A 23,720-nucleotide genomic window follows, 5' to 3' on the forward strand; every position below is an offset into this window, starting at 1 on the left:
GGCTATCAAAAGATCAAACTTCCAAGCCTTCTACAGATAACAAATTTATTCCTTATAAGCGTTCTTCTACCATTGCGAGCGCCACCACCGGAAGTCAGCGGCAGCCACGTCAACAAGAGGGATGGGGTCATTCGACACAGCAGTCCTTTCGTGCCCAGCGTATCAGCACCGGCAACGACATCTGCTTCTCGTGCGGTCAGCGAGGGCACTTCCGGAGGGATTGCCGCGCAAACGAAGGCGCTCCACGTAGAGTCAACTATTACTACGCCGACAGGTCCAGAGCCGCAGCGGCAACCACACAGCCCAAGACAGAATATAGATGATGAGTATTCTTTTGACTGTTTGTTTGATAGAGATTTCTTTGAGTATGAAGAAATAGTTTTATAACAGATTGTTCAAGTGGAACCAAAAATGTTAAGGGTAGATTAAAATCCCACATAGATTTTTGGAAACAAATCGGCGCAAATCAAGATATTGTCGATGTTATAGATAATGGTTACAAATTACCATTTTTTGAGGTGCCGGAACCTTCTTTTGCGAGAAATAATAAGCCCGCTTTGGATAATATAGATTTTGTAAACTCTGCTGTAAACGAATTGTTACAAAAGCATTTTATTGTCGAGACACCTTTTGTTCCGCATACAGTGAATCCCTTGAGTGTTGCTATAATCAAACAAGGCAAAAAACGATTGATCTTGGATCTCAGAAAAATAAATAAATTTTTGTGGAAAGAAAGTTTTTCTTTTGAAGATTGGAAAACGGGTTTAGAGTATTTTGAAAAAGATTCCTACAGTTTTAAGTTTGATTTAAGTCAAGGGTATCATCACATAGATATTTTTGCGGCTCATCAGATATTTTTAGGTTTTTCTATAAAGGGGAAATATTATTGTTTCACGGTGTTGGATTTTGGATGCAGTACTGCCTCTTTTATTTTTAGTAAAGTGTTGAATCGTTAGAAAGGACGCTGACAGATGCTTCATTTGTACAGGATAGTCTCATTAAGGCTGGTTTCATCATAAACAACGAAAAGTCAGTTTGGAATCCAGTTCAAAGCATTGAATGGATAGGTATATTTTGGAATAGTATAGCATTTTGTATAAGTATTCCGGAAAGGAGAGTACTAGATTGTTTATCAAACATTGAACACGTTTTTAGAAATTACAGTTCAGTCACAGCGAGATGTTTAGCAAAATGCGTTGACAAAATTATTTCTATGAAACCAGTTTTAGGCAGCATTGTGAGGTTAATGACTAGGTTTTTATATATTTTGATAGAAGGCCCTAGTTCTTGGGATGTTTGTATGAAAATTCCTGAAGGACACCCGTTTCTTAAGGAACTGGAATTTTGGCAGTTGAATTTACAGAAATCTAACGTTAGTTTTCTAGCTCCGTATTCGCCAGTTGAAGTGTTAGTGTATTCCGACGCTTCCCATTCGGGTGCGGGCGCTTATGTAGTGAATTGTAGAAACAGCGTTTTTCGCTCTATATGGTCGGAAGAGGAAGTAGTCAAAAGTTCTACTTTTAGAGAATTAAGGGCTGTCAAACTTGCATTAGATGTTTTTGGCAATATGTTAAATGGTAAAACGGTAAAATGGTTTTCTGATTCCCAGTCGTGCGTTCATATCGTTCAGTGTGGAAGTACCAAAGTAGAGTTACAACAAGAATCTTTACGCTTAGTTTAAGATAGATCTGCGTATTCAGTGGATTCCGAGAGAGTTAAATGAAGTTGCGGATAATATAAGCAAACTATCCAACACTGATGAGTGGGAAGTCACCGACGAGTTTTTTAGCTATGTAGATAGTATTTGGGGAGAGCATGATGTAGATCGTTTGCTACATACAAAAACAGGAAAATCAAGAGATACAATTCCTTGTTTATGGACTATGAGTTGGAAGCAGTAGACTGTTTTACTCAAGATTGGGGTAATGACAATAATTGGCTGGTGCCACCCATATGTCTAGTTTCTAAGGCCATTTTGCATGTTTTGCATTGTAATGCATCTGCTACGCTTATTGTTCATAAGTGGCCTAGTTCGGCCTTTTGGCCTATGTGGTTCAATGCTAATTATGTCCAGAAAGATTACGTTTGTGGAATTATGGAATTTGGCAAAGGGCAAAACACTTTTACACACAATGGTAACAAGAAATGCGTTTTCAATCCTAGAAGGTTTTCTAGTAAGGTATTGGCAATTAGAATTGTTGCAAATGTTTAAGGTATTCTTAGTATAAGCGTTCGTTAATATACTAGGTCAACGTACGTGTTCGCTGTTTGTGCGCGTTATTAAGCTTGATGTATGTTGTAATCATATTTAAATGCACTGTATTTTGTTTTGGTATACATAGCGACATTCAGTAAAGTTTTCAGTTTGTTTAGTTATAAAGTTGTTTTGACGTTGTTGTAAGATGATGTGTTGCTCACAAGAGTAATTAGTATGAAATTAATGCAAATGTTTTGGTTCATGACGAGATACGTTTCTGAAGGCGATTATTTGCCCATGACGAGCGATGATTATGCATGCGATCGTTTGCTCACGAGGAGTGACTAATGTGAATGTGATTAATTGACATGACAAGTGAGGGTTTGCCTATGATGAGAGGTGTCTATGAATTGAATCGTTTGCTCATGACGTGATTCTATGCTTATGATGACAGGTTTGCTCATGGCGAGCGTTGTCTCGGAATGAGACGGATTTTGCTTACGTCGAGCGTTGTCTCGGAATGAGACGGATTTTGCTCATGGCGATCGTTGTCTCGGTATGAGACGGTTTTTTGCTCATGGCGATCGTTGTCTCGGAATGAGACGGATTTTGCTCATGTCGAGCGTTGTCTCGGAATGAGACGGATTTTGCTCATGGCGATCGTTGTCTCGGAATGAGACGGATTTTGCTCATGGCGAGCGTTGTCTCGGAATGAGACGGATTTTGTTCATGGCGACCGTTGTCTCGGAATAAGACGGATTTTGCTCATGTCGAGCGTTGTCTCGGAATGAGACGGATTTTGCTCATGTCGAGCGTTGTCTCGGAATGAGACGGATTTTGCTCATGTCGAGCGTTGTCTCGGAATGAGACGGATTTTGCTCATGTCGAGCGTTGTCTCAGAAGGAGACGGATTTTACTCATGGCGATCGTTGTCTCGGAATGAGACGGATTTTGTTCATGGCGACCGTTGTCTCGGAATAAGAAGGATTTTGTTAGTTATGGTGGTACTAGTTTAAAACGATATTTGTCCAGTGAATTGTTTACGAATGTACATGGATTCAGCTCAGCTTTCAGAAGATTCAGATGAATTTTTGTTTAGAAACGTTTATTTTTCCAAGAAAGATAATACACATAGATTAAGAAAGGGGAAGCATATTTCATATACAACAGCAAGAGAAATATTTGTTAAAAATCTTACAATTTTAGGATTAGATAATTCTAAATACGGATTGCATTCGTTTAGGTCGGGAGGTGCGACAACAGCTTCTGAAAGGGGCGTACCAGATATATTAATTAAAAAACATGGTCGATGGAGATCAGAGATTTCTAAAGATATTTACATCAGGGAAAGTGAAAAATGCAAGAAGTCAGTTACTTTAAAGTTGAGTAACTAAAATATGTTTATACAAATCGGGTTTTTCCGTTCTTTTTCATTCGATAAATGTATTAGCCCGGTATAGACCACTCCTATACAGTCGTTGTTTTATACTTTATGAGGTTAATAAATAAATAATTTATGTTTGGCTGAAAGTATTGAAAGAAAACATAAATATATTTATTTTCTGTTCGGAATAAATCGTATTTACGATCATTACCATATATGGGGGGATTTCCGACTATTGCCATATATGGTAATGGTCAGTGGGTTTATATAACCAAACGGCTGGTATAAAAGCCGTTTGTCCACGTGTTTTCGTCATTCGAGGTTGTACCGGGCCAGTTAAACCATCAGAAAATTGGTCGCCCTCCCGCCCACCCTCGATGTTCTTTATGTTTATGTGTTTCATTAGAAATACCATGTTTATCAAGAATATGTTAATAACTTTTGTATCTTTTCAGATAAACGATTTTGTTTCGTTTCGGATGAAAGTTGGGTGTGCATGACATACTTCTTAAGTCTGAGAGAAGAGGTTTCATGGACATTTAAAAGTTACATGTGAAATGTGTTTTTCTTTTTTTTTCATTTTACTATGTATAAGTGCAAGGACACAATATGCCACATTCAGTGGTCATTTTTTCCTCATGAAACCATTGCGTGTATGATCATTGAATAAATGTATTGGCCCGGTATAGACCACTCCTATACAGTCGTTGTTTTATACTTTATGAGGTTAATAAATAAATAATTTATGTTTGGCTGAAAGTATTGAAAGAAAACATAAATTACATTATTTGTGAAGAAAATACATAAAAGAGCGCATTTTTGTACATTTCACCAAAAAGCGCGTGCGATGATGTTTACTGACAGCAGAAGTAACTGGAAAACTAAATAATATTTCAATATTACTAATTTTCAATAATATCACGGACCTATAAACAGGTTGATCTATTTTCGCTTTGTTTACAAATAAGAACACAGTGCACAGATTTAAAAGTTCTCGATTTTGTTTCGGATTTGTGATATATTGCTTGTTCTGAAAATAGGGAATATAAGATACTTATTTTGAAAAGAACAAACAGGGTCATTTTTTCATATAAGTAATTTATAAAAGATTTTAGATAAGAAGCATATACGACACATAATTGGAGATTACAAGAGATTTGCATGGGGGATAATATGTCTCCATTGAAGATAAAAGACTGAAAGCATTTCATTTTTAAAAAAACAACAACATTGCACTAAATATAACATTTCATGTGATTTCACAGAAGGTTAATGATTACGAATAGCAATTAGAAGTCAATATAAAAAAATCCTTTCAAAACTTCATCTTATAAGTGCCTCTCGTAGATCCGCCGAATTAATTTTAAACCAATCAAAACGGTTCATTTCCATTATTTCTTCTACATTTTTCATTAAACACAATATTTGATTGGTCAACAATCTAAGTTATTTGTCTTAAGAAGTAGGTCAAAACTGAGGTTGAACATTATCGCCGAAAACCATATACACGTTTTCTAAATGTTTATGCACGGGTTATACGAGTTAAATAACAAGCAAATTCGTTGAATTGATATCACTCGCCTTATTGGCAACGTTCATTTTATGAAAATGAAAGTTTGAAACATTCTGCATGTTACTTTTAAGCTACAAAATATAATCTCTTGATTATTTACTAGGATTTGATCTAGTGACCTAGTTTTTGATCCCAAGTGGTCGACTTTAAAATAGATGCATTCTGTCACCTGAAGTTGGGCATGGGATAACATAAAGGCTAGAATATATCCATAAATATAACCCCTTTATTGTTTTTTAAGATTTGACCTGATGACCTAGTTGTTGACACATACTGACTTAGTCACAAATTATTATAATAGTTGATTAAAGAAAACGTTCTGTAAAAAATCATAACTATTGGACCAAATGTAATGTCTCATTTGCCCCAATCCGTAGAACGGTATGTCATATGTTTGACAAAAAACAACAACATGTGACGGACGGACGGAACGACGGAAGAACGGACAACGCCCAAACAATATCCCATTCCCGAAATTTCGACTCAGCGGGGGATACTATCTATGTCTTTTATGAAAAGCACAATGATCAAAATGTTACTGACAACAAAAATACATCTATGTAAGGTAAAAGAAGGCAACCGCGGCTATTTTGTTGGTGGTTTTGAACCACCAGCGGCCAATTTTGACGGGTTCCATTGTTTGATTGCCAGTATTCATTTCTATGGGGTATTTGAACAATAGCACTGACGTACAATACCTTGATCTGATTAAGATGACAATAGACGTTTCTTTTTGAGAACCAGTCATTCGTATAAGAAGTTAATAATGAAATCATGTTTAATTGTTAAACCATTGTTTGAAATCAAAACGATGAGTCTTTATTAGCAAATCGTTAGTAGCAAAATACCGACCTTAGCTTATCACTATTAATACATTTGTGATAGAAGTTTGCGGTCATTATGTTACGTTAATATTTGTTTTAATTTGACTCCATATGACTCGAACAAAAGAATGTTTAAATCCGTTTTGGATAAGAATGGTGTTATATTGATCTGGGTAAATGATTTGAGGCAATTTTGCACATTTGGGTATGGGATAGCCATCAGCACATGATAATATTAAGAAGTACCGATTTTCAAACCATAGTTGATGAGTAAATAAGTCGTGGAGAATGACAAGACCAGTGTAAATTCCTAACGAATTATCAAATAAAAATAATTGAAGACATTATTCCCAAAAAATAAACGGATATCTGTGTTTGCACCAATCATTGTACGTGCAGCTGTCAATCGGTGCACACTTAAAGCGATCAACGCAGTGAATGCAAAGTGTAGCTGCGATATGTCCGTGCTGAAGACTTTCAAAATTACATTGACTTAAATGTTTTAAAATACAAAATGACTCAATCCAAGACACGTTTCTCTAACAAGTTGCAGATATATATTTTAAGGTTTTGGTTTCAAAAATGTCTGCTGGTCACCAATAAGAAGGGGGGTAATTTGCAAACTTTGTGATAGATTTGTCATAGTTGTGAAAGAGAGACAGCGACGCATTAAAATAATATTTAAAAAGCGTCAACAAAGTCATTAATTTACCATTAGATATCTTTGAAACTTTCTGTGATATAATGGAAAGTGTTCTGTAGTTAGCTTCATTCTTAAAAGGACGATCGAAAAAAAAAATCATTTTAGTGTGAATATAGCTCTCTAATTGATTCACGTTGTACGATTGTTTTAATCAATAAATCATACAAAATGACTATGTGTTTTTCTTATAACACATTTGGAAACAACTTATTTTCGTCTTAAATCTCTTAACTTTTTAAAACATTTCCAAACACACTGTTTTCTCCCAAATCATCCTAATTTAAAAGCTTTAAATTCTTTTTAACCACAGTACTCAAATAGGACAAAGCTTATGATCAAATGTAAACTTTTCATTGTTGAAACTATCACAATAAAAGCGCACTCTCAATAAACGACGAAATGTTTCCCATGGATAATGCGTACAATAGGTTCAATCTGTTAAGCAGAGATCCGAGATCAAACAATACTAGATGTGTAACCTATGAAAACAGTTAATGGTATATTAAGGCCACAAGTGACACCGATACCATCAGAAAGCAAGGCATTCCGTGTTATCGCCGTTTTGTTAAAGGCTACTATCTCTTTCTTTACAATGGATATTTTAACAACTTTATTGAATATCATATCAGAGGTGATAGTCTGTGATTTGTTTCAATGCGACCAACCTGTCAAATAAATATACGATTTGATACGGTTACCAAAAGCGCAGTCATTTTGAAAACCAAGCATGCGTTATTGCGTGTGGAATACTCTTAAAACAGTTGAGGGTTTCAGGTATAGAATGTATTTAATAAAGGAGGAAATACCCTTTCCAGTTAAATATTTTGAATTTGGTTTAAATCCATTATCTTACACAAATACAATTCCTCAGTTGACTTTAAACGATTATCAAGGTGTTGAATTATTTCGGTTAAAATCAATTCGTTTATACGTTTAATATTGTCAATAAAACAATGGAAACCCGTCAAAGATGGCCGCTGGTGGTTCAAAACCACCAACAAAATGGCCGCGGGTTGCCTTCTTTTACGAGATCTCAAACTCACAGAGTTTCTTCAAAACTTGATAGCAAAGTCAGATCAAGCACCTTAAGATCAAGCAAACTTGAGATCAATAAAACAAACTGCAAAATCAAGAGCCTCGCAGATAATCCCCATGTTCATCTATTTTGTTTTATACAAACAATATTCCGTGTTATAGGAAACTCGGAAATAGTTGGTGGAATTCGAACTGTAATTCACATGGTGCGATATATTGACCGTGAAGTAGTTGCTGTAGGTTAACTAAATTATACCTTGTTATCAGGAAAGAAGACGTTTTAAAAAAGGTATGATATATAATGCAAATTTAGTCTTTTACGTTAAATAAATTCACTGAATTCAACTTTCTGTTACCTTTTTAAATTGTACAAACAAGAATGTTTTTAGTCTGAGTATAACTCGTGCGTTGCTTACACCATATCATTTAAATTGCATGCGGATAACTAATCCTTATATTATCTGACCTTGAGCCAAGGTCAAGAACCCGAAAAATATCATAACAGACGCAGACGAACTGACGGTAGTGTTTGATCAGATATTTGGCGAAAATTGCCTCTATTACGGAATTAACTGTGATTACTTGAACGCTTGCTTCGTTCTTCGGGACTCCGCAACGCCTCAAATACACTTACTGAGTGACCTTTAAGGTCTTGTACTTTTCTTTAAATTGTTATTTCCTTTTAGAAGTTATAAAAGTTATGAATTATTTCTTCAAAAATTTCGGTGTTCTCAAATCCTCAATGTTCACAAGAGAACTTCAATATAAGAAACAATAGTATGATCAATTTGTTTAAGTTGGAGATCGATAAGTACGTCAATTTTATTCATTCTTTTGAATAGAAAATGAAGAGCTGTTTTTGCTTGCTGGAATTAATGTTCTTTGTCTTAATAAAATATTCCAATCGGGCTAAATACTATCAACGATTTCGTGTATATTTGGTGAGTGTAAATATCCATAGTGTCTCCATGACCTTCTGTTTGCACCAGATATCCTGACCTTGTTTTTTTCATAATGGCCTGAAGCCTCCAATGCTGACAATATTCATTAAAAGCTTTAAGGCATTTCTGAAAATCGTTTGATGATCTGTCTAGTAACTTTCCCTACTGCGTTCATACAACAGTGAAAAATGAAACAGTGCGGTCGATCTTTAAATGTACATATTTAATAAATATTCATCATAATAAAGATTCGTTAAATCTTCTGCAACTGTGTATTCATTACTTAAGACATGTCAACGCAAACACTAGTTAATATTCGGTATTTTAAGGTCGTATACCATTGGTTCAATGGCGCGGCTTTAATCTAATTTTTAATAACAGACGACTTCACACTTCAAACTCCTGCGTGTTATACAAAATGGATCCATTTCTTTCCAAGTGTATGGTGAATGTAAAGAAGTATTCATTGTGATATGTCAACTAAAATGTTCATGAATGTTCTTAGGCCTTCTTTACATGTTCGATCAATGTACAATATAGAGCAAAACTGAAAATGTAAATTGACTTACCCATTCAACAACACACTCCAATCCCATAACTTTCAAGATCGTCCTAATATGTATTTCATCAGACAGATATGGTTCTTTATATAACACTAACTAACGAACTAATATTTCAAACCGAACAAAAGCTATTCTCCGTTCAAATATACCTATCACAATTGTCTGTAGACACATGTCATGCTAATGAAGATTATCGCTTTAAAATTTGTTAATTTGAAATCTTAATAGCATAAGATGTATTTACAATAGTTTAGATAGCTTTTCATTCGTGTATCTATTCTTGTTTCGTTCCTCAGGACTATATATGATGAACAAATGCCTCCTGCAAGCTATTGATCATAAGGCATTTAATCTAGTCATCACTAATTGGCAAGATACAATTGCTAAAGGACCAAAGCCATCGTGCGTTCTTCATTCATAGCTATCTACATAAGGTGTAAGGTTACAAGTATTTCAAAATATGCAAACGGTAATTGTTATTTCAAAATCTTTTTATTTTAAATATATTTTGTAATTTGTATTCACTGTTCCTTCCAATACGTTCAAATTTTAAAACATTATATCTAATGGAAATATATGTTACAATACTAAGGGAGGGAGGGAGAGGGGGAGGGGGAGGGGGGCAGGGGAGGGGGAGGGAGGGAGGGAGGCAGGGAGGGAGGGAGGAAGGAAGGAAGTTTTTTTTATAAAACTATGACACTCATTTACTCAAATGTTATTGGTAGTTCTTGAAAGACCAAAAATTGTTGAGTGTTTTCAAATAGGTTTTCATGTATGCGCTCTATGCTTTAATAGCTACAACTGAAATGCGACTCCAGTTCGATCTGCTACAGAATGACAGTTATCTTGGCCAGACCAAACAAATACATGATCAACGACCACTTTACGCTGGATGTACGACTGGGGATTTTTAGATAATAAATCTGAATAATATAGAAACATAAATCTGTCAAAGGATCTTGAAAGCGTATTGAATACTGCAAAATCTTGGATACGTGCAAACGCTACGATGTGTGAAGATTATAAGTATCTTTCATGGCCGAGAGTGTAAGATAGTTTCATCCCGACCCGAGCGCAGGGTGTTTTACAGAATCGAGGTTTACCGAGTTTCCGCAAAACACCCTGCGCGAGGGTCGGGATGAACCTATCTTACACGAGCGGCTATGGTAGATGCTTTTTCTCCAACCTCAGTTACACAAAATGCTTTTTTTGCTGAAACTCTTTTATGCGTAGTGAAAATAAATGCGTTTGGATATGGGATCATTCGTAGTTGTCATGGATATGCGCGCAGTGATTCAGATTATGTTAATAGTCAAATCGATCTTTAAATAGTTCTGAGTAGAGTGGAGCATTTTTTTTCTTGAACGGTGCGTGAAAACTTTTTTATCGTGCCATTTGGAGCGGGTATAGTCAATTAGCATTCTTAATATTGCCACAAGACGGGGTTTCCATAGTGCTACATTGTAATAGCTTTTAAGTCACATTAAAGCTGTATTTATCCCTTATTTATTAAAGGTGTCTGCTTGTATAGACTTAACTTTGCTGATTTTGACATGCATCCTTTTAATGACATTGCACATACTTATGAATAAAGCACTGTGCAGTGTAAGGAAGCATGTATTTTCGTCTTATTTTTATAAATTGTTTGCCAAAACGTCAATTTTTTCACCTTCGTCGTTCATTTTGTCGGTGTACAAAAATATAATAGTCGTTAAATCCACCAACAGCTGAAATAAAACTGTAATTTCAAACCATACAAAGTGAATAAAGTATTTAATAGGCTAGTTATTTCAAATAGGTTAAAACAAAACACAAAATTTTTTAAACAGTCGGAAAAACGGAAAACAAAATGACTACCTTTTGAAATAATTTCCAAAATATCTCTCATAAAAGGCGACTTTTGACAGACGCTCATATTGTCCGAGTTTGGTCGAGTTTTGGCATATATTATCTTAAATTGTCTGTTATTAGTACGGCAATTGCCCAGTATCGCGTCAAATACCTAAAAGTTGGATAATAATAAAGATAACTGTAGCCTAAATTTGTGCTGTCCATGTCATTAACATTTGTGCATAAATAATACAATCTAATCAATTTAATCGTTTCAATTGTTTTCATATATGAATGGTTTTCATAAGAAATTGGCGCTTGCTCTATTTGCTGGTACAATCAACAAATATAAAATAGTGCTCAGTAAGCTCACAGGGGGTCCAACGTGTTTTGTGTTTTCCGAATTTTAAGTGAGGGAAATGTGTGATGCGGAATGAAATGGCGGTGTTCGAAGGGAATTTGGTGTTTTAGGAGGATATTTTCACCTGGTTAGTAAGTCATATCACTTTTCTCGCAATATAAATACGCCTACCCGGAGGCCACACGTGTAAGTTATTGAGTGTATAAGCTGAACGTATGCTTGTTTACGAAGTGAAAATAGAAAATTGCATGACTTAAAAATATGTTTTTAGTGAAAGTGTACTATTCTTGTACCTATTTTAGCTATTATTCATTGATTTTTTGCCTTTTTTTCTTTACGACGGCTAGTGCACTTAAATGGGCACTATACGGCCGATTTTTTTTATGTTTATATACACCTTTTATGCTGGGCGAGGAAGTCTAATGCAGTTTTTGTGTGATTCAGAATCAGAATATGCGTGCGTCAATAAAAGTGTAATTACGACACAAGCCGTAAGTTTTACATATGTTTTTTTTTCAAAAAGGCAAATACACTTTTAAAAAAATTGTTTCCTGATGGGCCTAATTGCAAAAACATTAGATACCATTATTCATTCCGAAATATCCAGGGGCGGATTTAGAATTTCGCGTAATAGGGGTCGCACTTTGGAAGTGCAACCAAAAAAGTACACTCGCTTCCCAAAGAATACGATCAATACACGGTTTTAATGGATAAATTGGGGCTGGAAGTAGTACCTAAGAAAATATTGAGACATTTCGTCTGAAATATGCATTCATGTGCAATATTTTTATTATTTCTCGGATATTGTATAAATGCAACTTGAACCATTTTAGAATGGGCGCGCCCCGGGTGCGCCCTCGTCCAAATCATCTATTCAATTGACTATGCCATCTAGACCTAAGATTAATTTAGTTGTGCTTTAACAAAAAAAGTTGGTTGCTAGGAAAACAAAGACACGATTTGTTCAAGCATATCGATCTAGTTATAACTTTATGAACTATTAGATTATTCCACGAAATATAAGCTTTAATTATAACTAAATTAAACCAATATCTTTATAAACATTTAAAACGATTTAAGTAAAGGAACTCACCAGATTTATTTCGGAGTTTTATAAAGCCAATTAATAACACTCGTATACTTGTGTTAAACCGTTGTGAAGATCCGCTCTCAGGTTAATGGGTTTGTAGGTGATATCGACCAAAAACCAGGTATTTCATTGGGCTGCGCTGGTGTTTCGTTATAGTTGTATCTAAAAGCGCGCCATTTACCACGGACTGTTGAACATATTGGTTTGTTATTATTGTTACCCAATAAGAACGTACCACGTATTTGTTATGCAAACTTACCTACCAGATACACTTGTTTACTATCAAAGCAATTCATATATGAGCTCATTAAATAATTACACTTTATATCAATGTAAGAACTCTTTATGTAGAACGAACGTCTTTCAATACAGCAAAACATGAATGCAAACATTATTAATCTGATACTATTTTACCACGAAAATCATGAACATACGTTTTAAAAAAGGATAATAGTTTTAATATGCACACAAATCATATGCGTTTTGTTTTGTTTTGATCGTTGATGTGTATTGAACTAGATATTATAACGCATTTAAATAACAAAAAGTTTTCTATCAATCTATATTGTCTCCCTTTAAAAAAACATTTAACCCCTCCCCATTTACCCCCCCCCCCCATTTGAACCTCCCCTTTAACCCCCCCCTTTAAAACCCCCCTTTAAACCCCCCTTTAAAACCTCCTTTAAAACCCCCATTTAACCCCCATTTACCCTCCCTTTAAAACCCCCCATTTCAACCCCCCAATTACCCCTCCCCATTTAAAAGCCCCCATTTCAAACCTCATTTTAACCCTTCCCCCAATTTAAAAAAACAACAACATTTAAACACCCCATTTAACCTTCCCCCCATTTACCCCCCCCCATACCCCCATTTACCCCCATTTGAAAAAAAACATTTACCCCCCCCCCATTTAAACCCCCCGTTAAAAAAACCCATCTACCCCCCCCCCATTTAAATCCCCCGTTAGCTACAGTTATGGAGCTATGAAACATTAAATATATTTTTTTTTAACGGAAAAAACATTCCTTTGATTGAACACTTCAAAATGAAATAAATTCCATATAAAGAAAATATAAATAAAATAAATCTTCCGACCTTTTTATCAACATGTTTTTGCCGTAACAGTGCCCCAAGAAGGGGGGGGCTTGAGTATCCCCGCCCTCCCCCAGTTCTTTAGGGTGTAACAAGCAGCTTAATAAGCCCGATTTTGTTAACGGTTTCTTGATTTTACTGATCTGAATGAGTTTGTCGTGTTTATTATCAAGATGAACCTAAATAAAAGCACTTCATAATTAAATTGAAATTTGTCAAAAGGCATCTTATTTCGTAAACATTCAAATATTATATAAAATTATTTTTATGTCGACACCATAACCACACTACGATAGTTAAAGATGCACTCCAGATAAGATTTACCACAATTGATGATATTGTTTAAATATTCCAAAAAGGATGAATAAATATCGAAAACAATGGTTCTTATAAAGGATACCCAGTTTAATTTGAAAGAAATAAGCATAAATCACGGTATTTCTACCTTATGAGACTAAAGTAGACCACAGTAAATAGTTTAGGATTCACCAATCCTTTAATTTTTTTGCGCTTTCTGCTGTTAAAAAATGTTTACAATCTTGTTATCTGAAATTAATATTTTCCATAAATACATTATTTAGTAAGTAGTTTTATTAGTCAAAATGTATGTTTGTTATACATGTGTATGTATTGACTTTGAATAAGAGTGTCACTTAAAAGTGTTCAGTTTCAACCTCTTCACCACTTCTTTAGTCGTACATATGAACAAATAAATGGTCCGAAGCGAGAACGGGCCTTTAAATGATGTATTGTAATATTTCGCAAGCGACATTTTATTAAGCTTTAAAAGCAAGTACTTCGGCGGTATGGTTGCTCATATCAGTATCTAATTTCGGATAGTAAAAACTTCCTCGTCTTAAGTTTAACCTCTGATAAGCATGTCGGTTTACTTCAATAAGGTAGGGAATGTCAACATCTGAGTGAGTTTAAAATCAAACATGGCGGATGATATTCATAGGTTAGTCATTTAGACGCCTTATGATATGCGCTTTATAAAACTATCTCACTTAAAGCTATGGCAATTATATTCATGATCCAGCTACGTTGTATCCTTTAAAAATAGAGAATATGATAACAGAAAGAGTCTAAGTCAGCAATTTAATTTAAAACATTATCATGGTATGATGAGTGAGTGAGTGAGTGAGTGAGTGAGTGAGTGAGTGAGTGAGTGAGTGAGTGAGTGAGTGAGTGAGTGAGTGAGTGAGTGAGTGAGTGAGTGAGTGAGTGAGTGAGTGAGTGAGTGAGTGAGTGAGTGAGTGAGTGAGTGAGTGAGTGAGTGAGTGAGTGAGTGAGTGAGTGAGTGAGTGAGTGAGTGAGTGAGTGAGTGAGTGAGTGAGTGAGTGAGTGAGTGAGTGTGTGAGTGAGTGAGTGAGTGAGTGAGTGAGTGAGTGAGTGAGTGAGTGAGTGAGTGAGTGAGTGAGTGAGTGAGTGAGTGAGTGAGTGAGTGAGTGAGTGAGTGAGTGAGTGAGTGAGTGAGTGAGTGAGTGAGTGAGTGAGTGAGTGAGTGAGTGAGTGAGTGAGTGAGTTGGTGCGTAAGTAAGTAAATTTGTAACGAAGTAAGTTAGTTGTTGTTAACTAACTGCTGCTCCGCCTTGTATCTCTCGGAGGTCGTTTGTTAAAGGTGGTGAAAGTTGAATAGGGTTCTACAACCATGTTCTATCATTCATTGAAGAGATATACTCCCAGTAAAGTCATTAAATGGTGGATGACAACCAGCGCCCTGTCCCTTAGGTCGCGGTTGGGCATATTTAAAAAAAAAAATATGCCTCGATCATTAAAAACAGAACATAACAATTTTGCTTTCTCTGATAACGTTAATACGAGATCACGCATAAAACTATGTACGGTAATGCTTAATAATATTGACTTTACATTAGGGGATAAAAAAATGAGTGGCTAATCGATTGAAAAAAAAATTAACATCTCATTCATTACAAAGTTTTAAGTGTAACGATACCCAGGGTAAGAATAAATTCAGCGGTTACTGACTACATACGGTCAAGGAGAACAACAATCTGTACCAGGATGTACGTTAGTATGGTATGTGAAGTTTGGGGATTCAAATGTAACCACCGGAACAACTTCAAATTCTCGTAAATATAGATCTACCGGAATTCAATTTAATTCCTGAATGTTTACACTATCGCTACATGTTGTTATTCGTTATAGTCTTCCTCTGTCACGCGTTAAAAAGATATATGTAAATCTAATACTTTAAAAAAAGGCTTGATTGTATTAATGGAACATCGTTTATAAAAATACACCGTTCGCTTTCATTTTAGAAGCATAATACCAAGTTCCCACCAACGGGTCGAAAACACATTCTATTTTGAGGCGATCAGTACGGGCCGAAGACACATTATTTTTTATGGCTATCAGTACGGATCAAAGACACATTCTTTTTAGGCTATCAGTACGGATCGAAATAACATTCTATTTTGGAGGCGATCAGTTCGGATCGAAGACACATTCTATTTTTAAGGCGATCAGTACGAATCGAAGACACATTCTATGAAGTGTATTTGCTTGTTCCAGTTACCAATAATGATAACAGTTGTTGCTGTATTACTTAATTTCAATTTTTACATGGGGATTGCATACGATCTTTCAAGGCATTGCTGATGATTATTGCAGGTGATCTGTGTTTTGGGTGAAACTCTGGAACCGCTAGACGATGATGGCATCATCCCAGCCTACGGCTTCGGGGACAAGGGCACACCTGACCGGAAGTTGTTCCCCCTTAAACCAGAGGTAATAGGTGTGCATGCATTGCAAATCAACATACTTTTGCGGTAGACTAGCAATACGTGAATTGAAATTTTAAGAATAAAAAAACAGTACTGCACAAAATGTCATTTGTCATTCGTGATTGGTTGATTAAGTGGCCTTTTTATATTTTTTTAAAAAAGAGTCATTTGAATGAAGACATTTAAACATTATTGTTATATGTGCTCTGTCGGTATGACAAGAATACCAAATAAATAGCTTTCCGATCTTAACCTATATATATATACAGTCGAACCCAGTTGGTTCGAACTGGCTTGGCTCGATTACCTCATTGACTCGAACTAGCTTGGTACGATTGCCTCGTTTGCTCGAACTGGCTTGGATCGATTGCCTCATTGGCTCGAACTGGCTTGGTTCGATTGCCTCATTGGCTCGAACTGGCTTCGCTCGATTGCCGCATTGGCTCAATCTGGCTTACTCAATTTTTCCTCATTGGCTCTAACTGGCTTGGCTCGATTGCCTCGTTGGCTAGAACTGACTTGGCTCGATTGCCTCATTGGCTCGAACTGGCTTGGCTCGATTGCCTCGTTGGCTCGAACTGGCTTGGCTCGATTGCCTCATTGGCTCGAACTGGCTTGGCTCGAATGCTGCGTTGGCTCGAACTGGATGTTTAGGACCTATTTTTTTATACTGAAGGTAAGTATTTCCGTTTGGCTCGAAATCCTCCGAGGCTCGAGTTATTTCACCAGTCCCCAGGCCCCTATTTCTCGAAACTTCTTAAGCTTGACAGGCTTGAGTAGCTTATTTCAATTAGCTAAAATACATACTTAAATTGTATCTTGATAAATGAAAAATAGTTTAATGTGTTTTCGTAATGATAATTCCTATGTAAAAGTATGAGTATAAAAATTCCCAAAGAAGTGAATATGACGCAATTTATTGTAAACCAAAAATAGTGAGTTTAGCTTAATCCTGCTATAAGAGACATAAGAAGTTTCAAGAAATCGGGACCGGGTTTGACTGTATAGGTATTGTATAACCTCTACTTATGTAAACATACCATTCCCCGTGTCAATGTTTCAACGAGGTTCGACTGTATAGGTATTGTATAACCTCTACTAATGTAAACATAACATTCCCCGTGTCTATGTTTCAACGAGGTTCGACTGTATAGGTATTGTATAACCTCTACTTATGTAAACATACCATTCCCCGTGTCAATGTTTCAACGAGGTTCGACTGTATAGGTATTGTATAACCTCTACTTATGTAAACATACCATTCCCCGTGTCTATGTTTCAACGAGGTTCGACTGTATAGGTATTGTATAACCTCTACTAATGTAAACATAACACTCCCCGTGTCTATGTTGCAGAACGACTGTGATGGATTTATGGAGGTGATGGACGTGTACAATCACGTGACTCCGGGTCTGAAGCTGGGGGGACCTACAAATCTTGCGCCTCTCATTGACGAGGCAGTACACATCGTAAAGAACACCAAAAAGGTAGAAGGTTTCCAAAGCGAACGGTTATATTATATTATATATCAACCATTCGGAACTCCTCGGTCATTTTACATCGTAAACAACCTTGGATGTATGCTGGTTCATCAGTACGAGGGAAAGTTTTGAGACTATATCTATATTTCACACAGTTTTTTATATAAATCAACAAACAATACATAGCTGTGTACATAGACTATTTACAAGTTTCCTTTTTGAAAAATAGAGTTATATAATCAAATACTAAGGAGGGAAATGGTTATCAATACAACCCATGCAGCGCTTCACGGAGCACTTTGAAATTAATGTTTTCTGAAAATTATTCACAATTCACCACTCCGTCTGAATAATAAACGTCAAAACATCACGTTAAAACATATGACGACACTTCGACAGTATGACGTCATCTAACTGTAAACAAGTGTAACGGTCAACAGAAGAAGAAGTAGTTCGTAAATTTTAAATAATGGTATTGACTCATTGTCGTGTTTTAACATGTATGTTGTATATTTGAGTTTAAACTGATTGCCAGTGAAGGCAATTATTGCATAAATAATTAAGATTCCCAAGAGTAAATTCATTGCGTTTCACTGCTTAATTGAAATTACTACGCGATCTACTTGCAGCGTAGTTAAAATGTAATTTCTGTCATTGTAAACCGTCCATATACATCCGAGGTTATTTTCGATGGGAAATCGCCGAGGAGTTCCGAGTTTATTATATCTTGATTAAGATTGAAGAAGCAGTTATGACGTTAGTTCTTTCTATTACAACTCAATGTTTGTTTATCGCATGTCAAGACAAGCTTGTTGGTATTTAAACATAAATTGCACAATAAAAAGTAAAGGTGATACTTGATCTGATAGGAGTCGAACTCACAACCCATATACAACTTAACCACTCTTATCGTTTAAACTTTTCCATGTTTAGTACCACATCCTTGTGATAGCAACGACAGGGCAGCTAGCATGCCAAGCGGAAACAGTCGCCTCCATCGTCACTGCATCCAACTTCCCCCTTTCCATCGTTGTCGTAGGAGTCGGGGACGGTCCATGGGACGCCATGAACGACTTTGATGACCTACTTCCGGAGAGGATATTTGATAACTTTCAGTTTGTGAACTTCCACAAAGTAAAGCAAGGCGCTCGGAACCCACAGGCGTCTGTGGCGCTCGCTGCCCTTATGGAAATTCCCGATCAATACATGTATATAAAGGACTTGAAACTCGTGGAGAAACTCTCTTGAATTATGCTTTATTTGGAAAAAAGGATTTGAGCTACACATCGAGCTATGGATTGTTAAAGATGCACTCCTACTCCCAAATCAGATTTAGTACAATTCATACAATAAATATACCAAACAGGGTGAATAAATGTCGAAAACAACGATTCTTATGAAGGATATCGAGTTTAATTTGAAAGAAAGGTGCACAAAAGAAGGTATTTCTACCTTATGAGACGATAGTAGATCACAGTAAATCTTTAAGCATTCACCAATAATTTAATATTTTTGCGTTTTCAGCTATTAAATACATGGTCACAATCTTGTTATCAGTTATTAATATGTTCAATAAAAGTGTTATTTAGTAAGCATGTAAAGATTTATCACTCAAAATTAATGTTTGTTATATATGTGTACGTATTGATTTTGAAAAAGAGTGTCACTTTAAAAGAACAAACAACCCTCCATATCGATAAAAATGATGCGCGATTTCATTTTCACTTACGTGCATTTCTTTTCTTGTTTTCAATATATGTAAATGTTTATTACTTAATGTCAACATTGTTATCTCGCGTTTTATCATACTGGGGTGCGCAAAGTGTAGAAAGTGATCGTAACCTTGAATGATGATGATGAATCATTTTGAGTCGTAAACAAGTCGTAATCAAGCCTTAGTTTCATATTACAGTATAGGGTACTTTTGAATTTTGTCAAATCTCATTTTATGTTTAAAGCAATGTATTATATTGATGATATACATGTTCAGGTATGTGTAAAATATAATTTTGGCTAGTTGGAATGAGTTATTATGACTTAAATGAGCCTTTATCATCAAGCCACTGTGTCTAAATTCTGTATATAATGTATATAATGTCAAAAAGGAGGTCCGTTCTGGTTACTCGATATTTTTGTTTACGATTTTATTGATCCATATCCTTTTTAATATACTAAATTGTATGTCTAACTATGGCTTAAGACCGGCTCTAGTTACACCATCGTGTGATTTCAAAAGTCACATTTTATAAATTTATCGTCGAGTATGTGATATCATATACAAGTATAAATCGTTTATACTGATAAAGGCTGTCATGAATTCTAATCGGTTGGTTAACGAAGCGTATGTTGTATTTACTGATGGTCTAGTCGGTTTGTTATGTAGGTGTATATAATATATACTTTATATGGCAGTAAACATCGAATATACTGATCACATACTCAATAAATACGATAGTCGCTTCCATAACAATCCGACTAGACAACATGACCACATCATCAGTATATAATTATGATATACGCTTCCATAAAAAGCCGACTAGACTGCATGACCACATCATCAGTATTTACGATATACGCTTCCATAACAAGCCGACTAGACTACATGACAACACCATCAGTATATACGATATACGCTTCCATAACAAGCCGACTAGACTACATGACCACAGCATCAGTATATACGATATACGCTTCCATAACAAGCCGACTAGACTTCATGACCACATCATCAGTATGTACTGTAAACGCTTCCATAACAAGCTGACAACACTACATGACCTCATCATCAGTATATACGATAAACGCTTTCATAACAAGCTGAATGAACTACATGACCACATCATCAGTATATACGGTATACGCTTCCATAACTAGCCGACAAGACTACATGGCCACATCATCAGTATACACAGTATACGCTTCCATAACTAGCCGACAAGACTATATGACCACATCATCAGTATATACGGTATACGCTTCCATAACTAGCCGACAAGACTACATGACCACATCATCAGTATATACTGTATAAGCTTCCATAACTAGCCGACAAGACTACATGACCACATCATCAGTATATACGGTAAATGCTTCCATATCTAGCCGACAAGACTACATGACCACATCATCAGTATGTACGACGAACGCTATCATATCAAGCCTACTAGACTTCCTGGCCACATCATCAGTTTATTCGATATACGCTTCCATAACAAGCCGACAAGACTACATGACCACATCATCAGTATATACGGTATACGATTCCATAACAAGCCGACAAGACTTCATGACAGCATCATCAGTATATACGATATACGCTTCCATATCAAGCCGTCTAGTCTACATGACCACATCATCAGTATATACGATATACGCTTCCATAACAAGCCGACAAGACTACATGGCCACATCATCAGTATATACGGTATACGCTTTCATAACAAGCCGACTTCACTTCATGATCACACCATCAGTGTATACGATATACGCATCTGTAACAAGCCAACTAGTCTACATTACCACGTCATCAGAATAAACTTCATACGCTTTCATAACAACCGACAACACTACATCACCACATCATCAGTATATACGGTATACGCTTTCATAAAAAGCCAGTTAGACTACATGACCATATCATCAGTATATACGATATACGCTTTCATAACAAGCCGACAACACTACATCACCACATCATCAGTATATACGGTATACGCTTCCATAACAAGCCGACAAGACTACATGACCACATCATCAGTATATACGGTATACGCTTCCATAACAAGCCGATTAGACTACATGACCAGATAATCAGTGTATACGGTATACGCTTCCATAACAAGCCGACAAGTCTACATGACCACGCAATCAGTATATACGATATACGTTCCCATAAAAAGCCTACTAGAGTAAATTAACCATATAATCAGTATATACGGTATACGCTTCCATAACAAGCCAACTAGTCTACATGACCCCATCATCAGTATATACGCTATACGCTTCCGTAACAAGCCAACTAGTCTACATGACCACATCATCAGTATATACGGTATACGCTTTTATAACAAGCCGACTATACTACATGACCACATCATCAGTATATACGATATACGCTTCCATAACAAGCCGACTAGTCTACATGATCACATCATCAGTATATACGATATACGCTTCCATAAAAAGCCGACTAGACTTCACGACAACATCATCAAAATGAACGGTATACGCTTCCAGAACACGCCGACTAGACTACATGACCACATCATCAGTATATACGATATACGCTTCCATAACAAGCCGACTAGACTGCATGAACACATCATCAGTATATACGATAAACGCTTCCATAACAAGCCGACTAGACTACATGACCACACCATCAGTATATACGATATACGCTTCCATAACAAGCCGACTAGACGACATGACCACACCATCAGTATATACGATATACGCTTCCATAACAAGCCGACTAGACTACATGATCACATCATCAGTATATACGATATACGCTTCCATAACAAGCCGACTAGACGACATAATCACTTAATCAGTATATACGGTAAACGCTTCCATAACAAGCCGACAAGACTGCATGAACACATCATCAGTTTATACAATAAACGCTTCCATAACAAGCCGACCAGTCTACATGATCACTTAATCAGTATATACGGTATACGCTTCCATAACAAGCCGACTAGACTGCATGAACACATCATCAGTATATACGATAAACGCTTCCATAACAAGCCGACTAGTCTACATGATCACTTAATCAGTATATACGGTATACGCTTTCATAACAAGCCGACTAGACTACATGAACACATCATCAGTTTATACGATAAACGCTTCCATTACAAGCCGACTAGTCTACATGATCACTTTATCAGTATATACGGTATACGCTTCCATAACAAGCCGACTAGACTACATGAACACATCATCAGTATATACGGTATACGCTTCCATAACAAGCCGACTAGACTACATGAACACATCATCAGTATATACGATAAACGCTTCCATAACAAGCCGACTAGACAACATGACCACATCATCAGTATATACGATAAACGCTTCCATAACAAGGCGACTAGACCACATGACCACATCAGTATATACGATAAACGCTTTCATAACAAGCCGACTAGACTACATGACCACACCATCAGTATATACCATAAACGCTTTCATAACAAGCCGACTAGACTACATGACCACATCATCAGTATATACGATATACGCTTCCATAACAAACCGAGTAGACTACATGACCACATCATCAGTATATACGATATACGCTTCCATAACAAACCGAGTAGACTACATGACCACATCATCAGTATATACGATATACGCTTCCATAACAAACCGAGTAGACTACATGATCACATCATCAGTATATACGGTATACGCTTCCATAACAAGCCGACTAAACTACATGATCACATCATCAGTATATACGATATACGCTTCCATAACAAGCCGACTAGACTACATGACCACATCATCAGTATATACCATGAACGCTTCCATAACAAGCCGACTAGACTACATGACCACATCATCAGTATATACCATGAACGTTTCCATAACAAGCCGACTAGACTACATGACCACATCATCAGTATATACGGTATACGCTTCCATAACAAGCCGACTAGGCTACATGACCACATCATCAGTATATACGGTATACGCTTCCATAACAAGCCGACTAGACTACATGAACACATCATCAGTATATACGGTATACGCTTCCATAACAAGCCGACTAGACTACACGAACACATCATCAGTATATACGGTATACGCTTCCACAACAAGCCGACTAGTCTACACGAACACATCATCAGTATATACGATAAACGCTTTCATAACAAGCCGACTA

The 23,720-nt window shown here is 36.4% G+C and overlaps 2 protein-coding genes across 3 annotated transcripts in view; one reads left to right on the top strand and one right to left on the bottom strand.

Moving 5' to 3' along the window:
* Positions 1–12,569, bottom strand: part of LOC128205847 (uncharacterized) — a 47,540-nt gene extending 34,971 nt beyond the window's left edge. Inside the window, exon 1 of one of the 2 annotated variants that reach the window (XM_052907856.1) lies at positions 12,505–12,569. The gene's annotated coding sequence lies outside the window, so the exon portion shown is untranslated. Of the gene's footprint in view, positions 1–9,226; positions 9,321–12,504 lie in introns of those variants that run through there. The other variant, XM_052907859.1, reaches the window with a different exon arrangement.
* A 1,887-nt stretch (positions 12,570–14,456) lies between these two features.
* LOC128206337 (uncharacterized) lies at positions 14,457–19,209 on the top strand. Its single transcript, XM_052908722.1, has 4 exons — positions 14,457–14,492; positions 16,228–16,344; positions 17,696–17,827; positions 18,755–19,209. The coding sequence occupies exons 1-4, from the start codon at positions 14,472–14,474 to the stop codon at positions 19,067–19,069; spliced, it is 585 nt and encodes a 194-aa protein (XP_052764682.1). The 5' UTR covers positions 14,457–14,471; the 3' UTR covers positions 19,070–19,209.
* The last annotated feature ends 4,511 nt before the right edge of the window (positions 19,210–23,720 follow it).

The sequence above is a fragment of the Mya arenaria genome, chromosome 10 (genome assembly GCF_026914265.1).
Source record: "Mya arenaria isolate MELC-2E11 chromosome 10, ASM2691426v1".
NCBI lineage: Eukaryota > Metazoa > Mollusca > Bivalvia > Myida > Myidae > Mya > Mya arenaria.

Bases quoted from the DNA above. Each gene is read 5' to 3' on its own strand.
- LOC128206337 (XM_052908722.1), top strand. From the start codon at position 14,472: ATGTCGGTTTACTTCAATAAG. The intron at 16,345-17,695 runs GTAATAGGTGTG...TCTATGTTGCAG, and splicing joins TGTTCCCCCTTAAACCAGAG to AACGACTGTGATGGATTTAT. The intron at 17,828-18,754 runs GTAGAAGGTTTC...TTCCATGTTTAG, and splicing joins TCGTAAAGAACACCAAAAAG to TACCACATCCTTGTGATAGC.